This window comes from Panthera onca, chromosome D1, assembly GCF_046562875.1.
Source record: "Panthera onca isolate mPanOnc1 chromosome D1, mPanOnc1 haplotype 2, whole genome shotgun sequence".
Taxonomy (NCBI): Eukaryota; Metazoa; Chordata; class Mammalia; order Carnivora; family Felidae; genus Panthera; species Panthera onca.
Window position 1 is genome coordinate 96,369,915 of NC_138348.1, and position 12,602 is coordinate 96,382,516.

The 12,602-nt window shown below is 50.5% G+C and overlaps 1 protein-coding gene and 1 long non-coding RNA gene across 2 annotated transcripts in view; both read right to left on the reverse strand.

Annotated features, from left to right (window-relative positions):
* The window catches only part of SORL1 (sortilin related receptor 1), a 168,643-nt gene that overhangs the window by 62,003 nt on the left and 94,038 nt on the right, over positions 1 to 12,602 (reverse strand). The window contains exons 17-21 of the mRNA XM_078432861.2: positions 8,669 to 8,841; positions 6,980 to 7,111; positions 4,508 to 4,599; positions 2,971 to 3,217; positions 2,147 to 2,285 (exon numbers count right to left, since the gene is read on the reverse strand). Of these exons, the coding sequence (XP_078288987.2) occupies positions 2,147 to 2,285; positions 2,971 to 3,217; positions 4,508 to 4,599; positions 6,980 to 7,111; positions 8,669 to 8,841 (783 nt within the window). The remainder of the gene's footprint in view (positions 1 to 2,146; positions 2,286 to 2,970; positions 3,218 to 4,507; positions 4,600 to 6,979; positions 7,112 to 8,668; positions 8,842 to 12,602) is intronic.
* On the reverse strand, positions 10,537 to 12,596 carry LOC132661002 (uncharacterized). Its single transcript, XR_009602005.3, has 2 exons — positions 12,044 to 12,596; positions 10,537 to 11,949 (listed from the first exon to the last, which is right to left on the reverse strand). It is a non-coding gene; the product is annotated as an uncharacterized LOC132661002 (long non-coding RNA).

The following is a 12,602-nucleotide window of genomic DNA, read 5'->3' on the forward strand; positions in this document are numbered from 1 at the left end:
GGAGAAAAAGGAAATCCGAAAGGCAAACGGAGGAAGGACCAAAGAGAAGGCAGCGACCGGTCCTGAGGCTGCAGGCCCGAGTCTGTGTGCTACCCACCGGCACACATCTCCGTCCAGACCCCAGCCAGACTCCCGGAATTACTCTGGATGGTTTAAATGAAGGGGGCTCATTCAGGCACAAAGGGGAACTCATGCCCAAGGTGAGGCTCGCAGGCCCGTGTGCACAGCCCCAGGAGACCACCTATGCACATGCTTAGACCACAAACTCGCTCCCCCAGCACACCACCCCCGCCCCCCCGGGACCTGGCGGTGACTGCCCATCAGCTGGAATGAAGCAAGTGACCAGCCGAGACCGGGGAGGGGTGGAAGCCCAAGGGTCAGCGGTTCATCTGAACGCTGCCGTGTGCTCACCAACATGTGCTTACAAGCGCTTGTCAAAAGGCAGACTTGCTTTCTGGAAGGAGTGCTAATCCAGAGGAATGCTGAGGACTCACTGGGCTTGCTACCCACGCCCATCAGCAGGGGTGGGGGTCCTCCATCAGACAAAGGCCCTGAGTTTCAGCCCCTGGAGCTGAGAAGCAGTCCTTCATCTCTCCCTGTTTTAAAACAGGCACCATGTCCGAGAAGAGAGTGACCCCTACGTTCTGTGGCAGAACGGGAACAAAAGCCCGGCTCCTAAACCAGCGAGGGACCTTTGAGAGAGCGAATTCACAACATCTGAGATGTCGTTCCCTAATCTATGATCCATGGATCCCAGTACCGCCCCCGCCCACGTCACAGGTCAGTCGCAAAGGCAGGACAAGAATACAGACTTACATTTCCAGCATTCCATATGGTTTCCTAAGGGTGTTCTCAATGCTATCTCCACTGGTCTCCCCCAAATAACAAGGGTATCTATAACCGTATTTTTTCCCTTTGACAATCTTCTCTTAGCACAAGGCCAGCCAAAACCCACCAAACAATGTCAACATTCTAGTTCAAACCGGGAAACCTAGCAGTTTGTCAATAAAGGAGAGTCAGCAGACCCAGGGTGCTATTTAATCCTGCTGAGAAAAATAGGGTGCTTCTTAAAAGGACTATTCTTCCCAGAGCATCCTGCCGTCTCTTCTGGAGAGCCAACCATACGGGTGGCATACAGACGGAAAGGGCAGGAAATAAGGAAGGAGGCTTTCTCCAGGACCAGAGGGTCACAGGCACCGGAGCAGCTCTCGAAGCCTCCGCCAGCAATCTTTAAGACAGCTACTGGGGCACCTGGGCGGCTCAGTCGGTTGGGCATCCGACTTCAGCTCAGGTCATGATCTCATAGTCTCTGAGTCCGAGCCCCGCGTCGGGCTCTGTGCTGACAGCTCAGAGCCTGGAGCCTGCCTTGGATTCTGTGTCTCCCTCTCTCTCTGCCCCTCCCCTGCTCATGCTTTGTCTCTCTCTGTCTCAAAAATAAATAAAAACGTTAGAAAAAAAATTAAAAAAAAAAAAAAAAAAAAAGACAGCTACTGTCTCCATCCAATGGCAGCTCTTCCTTTTCCATGACCTCTTTCCACAAATACCGAGCCCTACTAAGTGCCAGGCAGTGGCAAAACTGTTGAGGCCAGAAGGGAAGAAAGAAAAAAAAAAAAAAAAAAAAGAAAAAACCCACAATCCCCTTCTTCATGGGCCTTAAGAGTTGCAGGAGGGACGCATTCATTAATGCATCATACAGGGAGGCGCTCAATGAGCAACAGGTCATCTGGGCAACCGGAGAACAAGACACGATCCCATCAGGAGGCAGCGACTGTCTGCACACCCAGCACAGCGCTGGGCCCTGTAAGGTTGCCAAGTAGGGATTAAGCGCCCGCTGGGACTCTCCAGCTGCAACAGAAGCCACAGCACCAATCAGTCAGGGGCCAAAGGCAGGGGAGGGGGGTGTAATTACCCGCCAAGTATCACACGCTAGGCAGGCAAAAACACGCTGTCTTCCAGCTGTTTGTGTACCATTAGAAAAGAAATTAAGATGTCATTAGGAAGACATTAAATAATGTGCATGTTGTCGTGACAATAAAAATGCAGGCTGCCAGATCCCGCCTGAGCAGGGATTGCCCACGCCCAGCCCCGCCTAGAGATCCACAAGAGACAGAGAGAGAGAAAGACGAAGCGGGGCATACCGCCTTACCAGTCGTCTTCCCCTTGTAGAAAATCTTCATGTCCATCAGCCCCGTGAGCTGGCTCGCCAGAATCGCCATCTGAGAGCCGGTGTACTTGGAAGCTCGGAAGATGCTGAGCTGCGACCAATCATCCCAGTAGATTTCATTCTAAAAAAAGAAAAAAGAAAACCGTGCTCGTTAGCGTAGTTCCTGGGTCTCCTGTTCTGGACCCTCCGTGAGAACACGGGTTTGCCCGTGCGGGGCGATGCCTCACGTTCACTGGTGAATGACCAGCTTCATCAAGATTCCGCCGAAATGCAAGGCAGCAGTTTTATCCAGACCTCACCAAAGAGCCGCACAGAAGGGACCGCCCGAAAGAAACTAACCGATGGGCAATCAAGTTTGCCCACGGTCCAGCCCCTTCGGTTCGAAATCTGCTTCCCAACGTCGGGGAGAAGCGACCATTCTGTTTTCTAGAGTCGAAGCAGGAGCGACGGGCAATGCAGCTGTTACAGAGCTCATCTGAAGCCATCAGGGCACGAGGCGGACAAGCCGCACAGGAGATGACACGGAGCCCAGACTACCGGCACTCAAGGGCAAACGGGGATTTTTCCGTGAAACAACCTCAACCTTTAATCTGTTGAAATGTGAACAGTGAGCAGCCCGGCAACTGTGACATCCGTAAAGGATGTCAAGGAAAGGAAACTGTAAAGGAAACTGTCTCAAATTCAGAAATGAGCCGGTTTTCCAGAAGTAGACAAGCATCTCTGTAAGACAAGAGCAGCTCTTCACCTCGGTACACTCTTCCCCAGCTCTAAGAGACCGCCCAAGGTGGGAGCAAAGGAGGCCCCACCTTAAAGACGGCGATGGCGTAGGGGTGTGGGAGGTTGTCCAGGATGACGGAGCGCTGCTGGCCATCAAAGGTGATCCGCTCGATGCAGTCCAGGTAGGCGTCTGTCCAGTAGATCCACTGGTCATCCACAGAGATGCCGTTGGGCCACTTCACGTCCTCTGACACTAGACGATGCACAGCAGAACCGTCCATGTTGCTCCGATAAATTCCTGGCTTCAGGTCTCCCCAGTCAGTCCAGAACATCACCCTGGTCAAAACCAGGAAAGAATGCACATCACATCAGACCTGGGGAAAGGTGGGGGGGGTGGGGGGTGGGGTCACATGCTACCCCAAGGAGGTAAGAAGCCCATCGACAAACATAAGGCCAGTTCGTTCAGCATTATTGTTATAATCTGTAATTGTGATACTTAAGATACTTAACTTCTTGACCCAGGAATTCCTTTACCGGAATTTAAACAGATATAATCAAGTTACGTGACTGCAATATACAAAGCTATTCATCACAGCATCATTCTTACTAGCAAGTGCGTATATATATACATACGTGTACACGTATATGTATTATGTGTGTACAGATACACACACACTTTTAGGTGGATATGTATGTATACACACCAAAACGTCAATATACAGAGAAAGTGACAGACTGTGGTATACACAAAAGAGTATTACGAAGCCTGAAAAATCTACAAGCACTCACATGAAAACGTCATCTTCAAACCACGTTAAATATGTTTAAAACATGCAGAACAGCAAATGTCCTCCGATTCTGTCTGACACACGGGCGTGTACATGTGTTTTAAGGATATACGCTTGTATACGGGTAAAAGAGAATTCTGAAAGCTACACAAGAAACCACTAATCATGGTTACCCCTAGGATGCGTGAGCGAGAAGGGTTAAGAGTGAGAAAGGAGAAAACAAATGTTTTTCATGTCATAAGCTTCTGTTCTCGTAACGTTTTTAATCAGGTACATATACTTTTTCTCTTAAAAAGCAGATCGAATTCTGTATCATAAATATTAGAAGGACTGAAAACCTAATCCAGAATTTCCTTTCAGCTATGTTTCCTTAAGTTAAGAAATTAATAAAAAGCACCTTTGCATTTCCCAGGTGCATACAAATTGTTAGTAAGAGAACCCACCCAAGCCGGCGGGGGGGGGGGGGGGGTGCACAGGAAAAAGATGGACGGGATCAAATGTTTGCATCATGCCTCAAACTCCAGGTAAAGATCCTTACGATATCCAACCAGGCCTGACCACATCTAACCGAGAGACTTGCTTTCAATAATACCCTTCGTTGGAGAAAACACCCCACAGATGTGAGACATCTGGGTGCAGAGACTCTGATGCTCGGGAACGGAAAGGGAGTAGAGTTACCTGACCAGATGACTGAGCTCTGGCTTCAAAACTCGAAGTCAACAGATTATTTCAACCGTAATCATCAGAAACAAGTTTGTGTTCAGCAGTTTGCATTTCCACGAAAATCTGTCTGCTGTAGCATCCGACACATGCTGACTCCCTCTGGGGCCACACTTACCCGTCTTGGGGCAGGAGGACCAGGGCCCGGGGCCGATCGAGCACAGAGGAGTTGACAATCGTGAGTCGGAAGTCACCATCTGGATTAGCTACCTGACAAAAAAAAAAGGGGGGGGGGGTGGTGGGAGCCGTGGGTGGAAGGCCAAGATGGATGTGAGCTCCTTGAAAGGCCCACATCACAGTTTCCCATGGGGCTGCTGCCTACAGACACGCGCCTCTATGACTGCCTGATTCCCCTGCAGGCGCCATCTGGGAAACTTCCCGGCGGAATGAGCTGTTCCCTCCTCCGGTCATGAGACAATTCTCACGTGGTCTGACAGAGGAGCCACACGGCCGCCTGTGCCCCAGGTCTGGGGCGTGAAGATCTGCACAAAGCAACCCACCTACGTCACTCCAGGCTCCAAAGCCACCAGTGGCTCTACGTTGTCCACAAAACAAATCCTCAAAGTTCCCGCCTCACGATTAAGCGTCTCCACACGGGCGCCTGGGTGGCCCAGTTGGTTAAGCTCTGGCTTCAGACCGACTTTGGCTCAGGTCATGCTCTCACAGTTCGTGAGTTCGAGCCCCGTGTCGGACTGTGCCGACAGCTCGGAGCCTGGAGCCTGCTTCGGATTCTGCGTCTCCCTCTCTGCCCCTCCCCTGCTGGTGTTCTCTCTCTCGTCTCTCGAAAGATGAATAAACGTTAAAAAAAAAAAACTCAAAAACAAAAAAGGAGCCTCCACAGACCGTTCATTTTCTTTCCCCCATATTCTCTCTCTTCCACGTCAGCCCCTACAACTTTGGTGGGACTGGCCTTCTCGTGGGTCTCCAAGCCTGACGTACTCCTCGTCCTCGTCTGCTCTTACCATATCCCCTCCTGGGCCTGTCCTCTGCCCCGTAATCAAATCGTGTCTTTCCTTCAAAACTCACCTCCAGGCCCCACTTCCTCGGCTTAACGCCTCTGACCTGCCTCGAGCAACGAGCGTCGGCACTTCTTGTCCGTGACTCCCCTCACCATTCTGCACAGACGGGACCTGAGTTGTATGCTGTGTGGGGGCTTACGCTTTACTGCATCCTTCCAGCACCTGGCAAAGTGCTGACCACACACATCAAAGAAAGGAGAGGAAGGGCAAGACAGACGCACTACTCAGTATGTCCAAGGCACTGGGCGCCTTCTTGTTCACTTCCCCCAGCCGCGCTGTGGCGTGGACGCTAATCACCCTGTCCTCAGGGCTCCGCTCAGGTGTCACATCCTCAAGGCCTTCCTGCCCACCTCGTGGCATGCCGCCTGACTGTGCAGTCACACGATCACACTGTCCCCCACCCCCCACCCCGGACATTCTCTGGAGGACGCGTCGCTGACGGAACTGACAGACTTCTTTCTTCATTAGTTCGCTGCCTCCACGAAACTCTAATCTCGATCACAACAGTCACTCGGCTTCCAGAATAAAGACGGAACCCAGGTCTGGCTCTCGACTTCGCGGGTCTCGTCTGGCAACTTCTCCCGACTCTCTGAGCCTCCCTGCCTCTACTGCACTTCCTGCACCACCCGCGTGCCATGCTTCCACATCGTCAGTACAAAGAGGGCTGGGGACGATGGGCCGCAGCCGTGACGTCCAGGAGGTGAGCGTGCCTATGAGACCATGACTTTGGTGCTGTCGAGGCCATTCCTGACCCTCGCGTTGCCTTAGGTAGCTAAGGCACAGACAGGTAAAAACGGGATAATAAGAGTACCCGCTGTTGGGACGCCTGCGTGGCTCAGTCGGTTAAGCGTCCGACTTCAGCTCACGTCATGATCTCGCTGCTCGTGAGTTCGAGGCCGCATCGGGCGCTGTGCTGACAGCTCACGGCCCGGAGCCTGGAGCCTGCTTCAGGTTCTGTCTCCGTCTCTCTGCCCCTCCCCCACTCATGCTCTGTCTCTCTCTCTCTCTGTCTCAAATATAAATAAAACATTTAAAAAAAAAAAGTACCCACTGTTAACAGGGTTGTTGTAAGAAGTCTATCACATAATTCATGCAAAGTGGTTCTAGTGGGGCTTGGCACCCAGGGAGTCCTCATTGCCTTTAATAATAACGATGGTGATCATGATCGTGACGTTGTCTTTATGACTCTGGTCGACAACAGTCATGCTAGAGCACTGATACTACGGCACGATAATCATGCTGTGGCGTTATTATGATTATCATTATGGTTACTCCCACATGCTGCCGTTAGCCAAAACAGAACCATTCAGGGCACCTTCGAGAAATCTCTGTCAGGTGGGTCCAGGCATCCTGTTCTCACGTGGGCCCTTCACGGCAAAGGGCAAGAATTCGGAACCTCCCCCCTTTTCTTCCCTTTCCAGAGGCTCCGCTGGCCCATTCTCTGGAATTCTCGAAGAATCTCCAGAGAAGTGGGTGGGACACACTAGCTGCCACCTCGGTGTCAAAACGTGACTCCAGGCCCAGGTGCACCCCCTGCTCGCTTAATTACGGACAGCATGGGACACACGTACCTCAATCTTTTTAAAGCCAGAATCCACCCAGTACAATAACTGGCTGAGGGGTTCAAAAGCCAAGGCCTCTACGGTCTCCAGGCCGGAGTTGATGATCACCTCTTGCCCTGTACTCCCGTTCAGACAGAGGCGCTGAAGAGAGAAAAAGAACAAAGGCTGTGAAACGCGCAGACGACCCCGCGCCAGCTCGGTCCCCCCGATGGTAACCGTTTCCTCAACGGGCTTGGCTGGCAAGGGATGCGAGGTTTTAGATGAGTCAACTTTCCACGTGAGCGAAGCCGGTTTCCGGGCAAAGTGTTCTAGAACATGTCACCGCTTCCTGTTTTCAGCAGAACACCTAAACACAACGTAATCATCTGTATGACTCAGCATGAGCGTTACGAACACCGGTTACTGAACGATGCCGTATCACAATAATGAGGTCGGAGATTACGGAGAAGCAGGATTTTGTTTGCTTTTAAAATACACGAAGCCCGGGGTGCCTGGGTGGCGCAGTCGGTTAAGCGTCCGACTTCAGCCAGGTCACGATCTCGCGGTCTGTGAGTTCGAGCCCTGCGTCAGGCTCTGGGCTGATGGCTCGGAGCCTGGAGCCTGTTTCCGATTCTGTGTCTCCCTCTCTCTCTGCCCCTCCCCCGTTCATGCTCTGTCTCTCTCTGTCCCAAAAATAAATAAAAAAAGTTGAAAAAAAAAAAAAAAAAATACACGAAGCCAGACTGCTGTTATCTCTGAGTTCTTGGGTCAGTTTTCAGAGGCTCTCCTCCCTTGGGATAGCTCCACCCACCAGTCCCTCCCAATGCCCATCCCCCACCCCCCATCGCCACCCTCCTCAAAACCCGGCCCCAGTAAAATTGGGTTGGAAGTCCCGAGAAAGCTTGTTGGAATTGCTTTTCTAAAAGGGATTAAGTGGGCAATGAATAAAGATCAAATAGCTCTCCTTTAAAATGCATGGGTTTGGGGCGCCTGGGTGGCTCAGTCGGCTGAGCGTCCGACTTCGGCTCAGGTCACGATCTCGCCGTATGTGAGTTCGAGCCCCATGTCGGGCTCTGTGCTGACTGCTCAGAGCCTGGAGCCTGTTTCATATTCTGTGTGTCTCCCTCTCTCTCTGACCCTCCCCCGTTCATGCTCTCTCTCTCTCTGTCTCAAAAATAAATAAATGTTAAAAAAAATAAAAAAAATAAAAAATAAAAAAAAATAAAATGCATGGGTTTGAGTGTAGATGGCTATCTATCTGGCCTGTGTGGGGATCTTTAGAGCTCACTTCCCAGCTCTTGACTGTGTTCGGAATAGCTCAAGTGGATAATTACGTGGAGAAGTCAAGTATTACTGGGTCACGGCTTCGGCAGAAGGACGCTTAAGAGGCAGCTGGTGCGATAGTGACTAATAATCCTACGCTGCTAGTCCTAAAATCTTCCCAGCAGGAAAAGTGAGGCTTCCCTTATAAGCCAGACTGCCGGCTTGGGCTCCCTCTGTCCTTCCTACAAGGACAGAAGTAGGCAGGGCAAGAAAATGCTAAAAGAGAAGACTGAAAATTTTCATCAGCCGGCCCTGAAATGAGTTACCATGTAAAACCTCTAATACCCATTTCTAATACCTGTTGGGAATTAGAAGTGGGCCATTTGGAAAGAGGCTTATCAGGACTGGGCGATCACGAGGCGTAGCCCCCGCGAGCAGACCGAAGGGTTGACGCACCTGGATGATGTCCAAGGCCAGGTCAGACCAATACAAGCAGTTCTGCTCATAGTCAAAGTCCAGGGCCACTGCGGCCCGCAAGCCAGTGAGAGGCAGCTGCTCCGTGGCTCCTGAGGCCAGGTCATAGCGGTGGATGGACTTCCGCATGGCGTACAGGATGAACTCATTCTCCTCTGCACAGACACACAAAGCAACAGAGAGGGTGGGCCCGGGGGTTGCTGAGGAGGTCTTGGCATGCCTCGCCTGTTTTCTTCTCAAGCCTAAACCTCAGAGCCACGGGCCCGTGGCGTGGATCTAGTGGCAAAGCACGGGAATCGAGATGTGGAAAGCAGAATCGCCTTTCCACTTGGGACAAGCTACTTCAACCCCTATAAATCCGTTGTCGTGGCTGCAAACCGTGTCCCTCGTTACATTTGCTCTTTTTCATCTGGGTGCCCCAGTAGGCATGCTCCAACATCCACGCTTCTGAGCTCGACCTAGAAGTCTTTCAAGTTACACATGAGAACATGATGACCCCACGCAGCATGCTCTCCCTCGTCACAGGACTGTATCACACGGCACCGTAATCATGTTGACTGGAGACCCCTCGTCACGGAGACTCGTAGCTAATCTGTTTGCTCACCCATCCAACGTCACTCACGATGACACAGGGCAATTATATCAACCTAGTGTGTTTCCAAAACAGTAAGGCTACATTTGTTCTCGAATACTTAACGAAACGTCTCACCACGCGATCATCCCGAAGATTCTACCTCTACTTAACAAATACTTACACAGTGCATATACCAGCTTCCGGCGTTTGTTTCGCGGGCGTAACAACCGCCTGATGGAAGCATGACCGTTAGCTCGATTTTATACGTGAGAAAACCGACAGCAGAGAGGTTAACGCACTCAAGGTCACCCAACTCGGAAGTAGGAGAGCCACGGCTTGAACTTGGGCAGTCTGGCTCCAGGACCTACATTTTACCCACTACACAATGCTGCCTCTTACAGTCGAGATGCTCACGTGGTCGTTTTTTGAAGACACAGAAATAGAGGCCCAGAGTGTTTGAGGCGACTTACTTAATGTCAGACAGCCAGTCACCGGAGGAGCTAGTCTTCTCTCTCTTCTACTTAGGGAACGGCCGAGAAAACATTCAGATTTTTCCACAGCGATGGACACGAGCAGCACAGCCCCGTCCACGTCTAACGTGTCCATTTGGACAGTATGCTGTGTGTGGGACCAAGACCCGAATCTCTCGGCCGCAGGCCTGCAGGGTGACCGTTTTTCGCTCTCTCTGATTCCCTTCATTGAGTTCACGTGAACTAGCTGCCTGCTTCCCAGCTAGAAGACAGATAATGCATCCCCCCCAAAAAATCTACCTACGGTTTTTTTTTTTTTTTTAAAGATTATTTATTTCGAGAGAGAGCACGCAAGCAGGTGAGGCAGAGAGAGAGGGAGAGAGAGCATCCCAAGCCGGCTCCACGCTGTCAGCACAGAGCCCAACGTGGGGCTCGGTCTCATGAACCAGGAGATCGTGACCTGAGCCGAAATCAAGAGTTGGACACTTAACACCCAGGTGCCCCCACATACAATTTTTAATAAAGGTTAAGTCTGCCTACTTTTCCTTTGGTCTCATTTTACTTCAAAAATGTCTAAGCCGCCACCACGGGGTAACTAATCTCTTCTTCTGGTTTTCAAGGGAAGCTTCCCACTGTAATTCCCAGTGAAGGGGGCCGTTAAGACGAAAACTGCCAAGCCCGTACGTGACAGGGAAGTCAAGGACTCTCGTCGCAGCTGCCACAGGGGGCCGTGGAGGATACGTTCACAGCAGCAAGCTTTCCACCCCGCATCTCCAACATCTGCAAACCCCATGCTGGGGCTCTGGTTTTCCTTCTAACCACCTGATGCCTTTATAGCAGAGCCTGAGTCCAGAAAGACTTGCCTTAGGATTAGGGACAGAGGAACATTTCCCATTTCTGGTGTTCAGTGCTTAGGAAAGGAACAGAATTCTTGACCAATCCCAGCCTAGGAAGAGCCCAGACATCTGTGTTATTACAGTCCTCATAAAGGAAGGAAGATGACTTCATTTTTAAAAAGGGTGCCCAGGGGTGCCTGGGTGGCTCAGTCAGTTGAGTGTCCGACTTCAGCTCGGGTCATGATCTAAAGGCTTGTGGGTTCAAGCCCCCACGTGGGGCTCTGTGCTGACAGCTCAGAGCCTGGAGCCTCTATCAGATTCTGTCTCCTTCTCTCTCTGCCCCTTCCCCGTTCATGCTCTCTTTTTCTCTCAAAAATAAACATTAAAAAAAAAAAAACTGATGCCCAGATTACCAGATGCCCAGATTACCTCAATCTTTACAAAGATGCTGTGGTTCCCATCAGCCCTAGGAAACCATCCTTTCCTTTCCTGGTACACCCCTGCCTTCTGTGCCATGCGTCTTTTTTTTTCTTTTTTTTTTTTTTTTTTACATTTGGGAGGTGGTCTACACTACAAATGTGCTTTTTTTCTACTTTGGTCCCTGTTCTATTTTCTCCTCTCAGCAAAGAAAACAGCTCTCTTACCAGTTTAGGTGGTTTTCCACACACTGTTTTGTCCCTTACAGAAGTATCTTCAGAAATGTTTATTATGAAAGTATGCACTCCAGCCCGAGAGCAACCACTCCAACCCTACTAACCCAAACCCTCATCAGTAACAGCTCTCGTGAGGAGCATATTTGAATATTATCTGCTCATTTGCAGGAATCTGCTGAAGCTGTGTTCTTTTGAAGTCTCCACAGCGAGGGACGTTAATGACTCTGGTAATGATGGAAGATTAAATTAAGGGACTAATGAGCTTAGCATGAAAAACACCGGGGCAAACGCTGGCAAGCGGTGAGCAATGGAGGGGGGCGCTCTGCCCTGTCTGCGGAGGGCCATGCGCTTCTCGTGATTCAGCGGAGTGCCGATGGCTGTTCCATCAGACCCCACCACCACCACCACCACCACGGGTCCAAGCAGCCCCAACCATCCACCTTCACCGAGAGGTAAGAGCAGGAGGAAGGGCTCACAGGGAATAAGGAAGTTCTGCAAGAACAAGAACTGGAAACAGAGGAGGGAAGAAAAAAGAGGCCGGGAGGTGAACTCTTTGCAAGGGGATCATCGTCTCCTGCCTGGGTTGCAAATACCTGTGCCATCACCGCTCAGTCAACTTAACGCACGTTTGGACCAGTCAACTTAACGCACGTTTGGACCACACCGTCCCCTTACAGCGCGAACCCTCGCTCCAAAGAACGTTTTCCCAATGAGCATGCATAACGGTCACCTAAAATAATGCGAGTGACACTCATCTGCCACTGGGGCGATGGCCAAGGAAGGGCATGGGGCTTAAGAGTCTGAATTTGAACTTTGTCCCTTACCAGATGCGTGACCTCAAACAGGTCGATTCATCCTCTCCTCTGAACATGCTTCGTTTAAAAAAAAAAAAAAGCGGACTCATGATAGTATCTGCTTCATTGAGTGGTGATAAGGATTAAAATGGCAACACAAGGAAAAGTACATTAAAAGTGTGAAACTCCATTCAAGTATTCGTTATAATTATTATCATAAAAATGAAGATAGACCACTTCGCTACTTCCCAAAGAGCCATAGTTTCTTTATGTTCCAACCCTGACAAACAGACCAAGGAACACACAAAAGACCCTCGCCGTGCCTAGGACACAAGAGGTGCCGAATAAACATTTTTCAATGACCAAAAGGGATTTCCCTCAAAAAGCTACTCTCTATTCCTATGCAAGCATAAGGCTATAAATTTGGTTTGGATACCAAGGTTAGAGGAAAAGGGGAGGTCTGTGATGCTTGTAATTTCTATGTTTTTCCACCACTGAGTTAGAAGGGCCACAAGACTGGACCAACGTGAGATCATAAGGACACTACAATGACGTCTCAAGAACTCAAAGGCAAGAAACCACCTCTTAC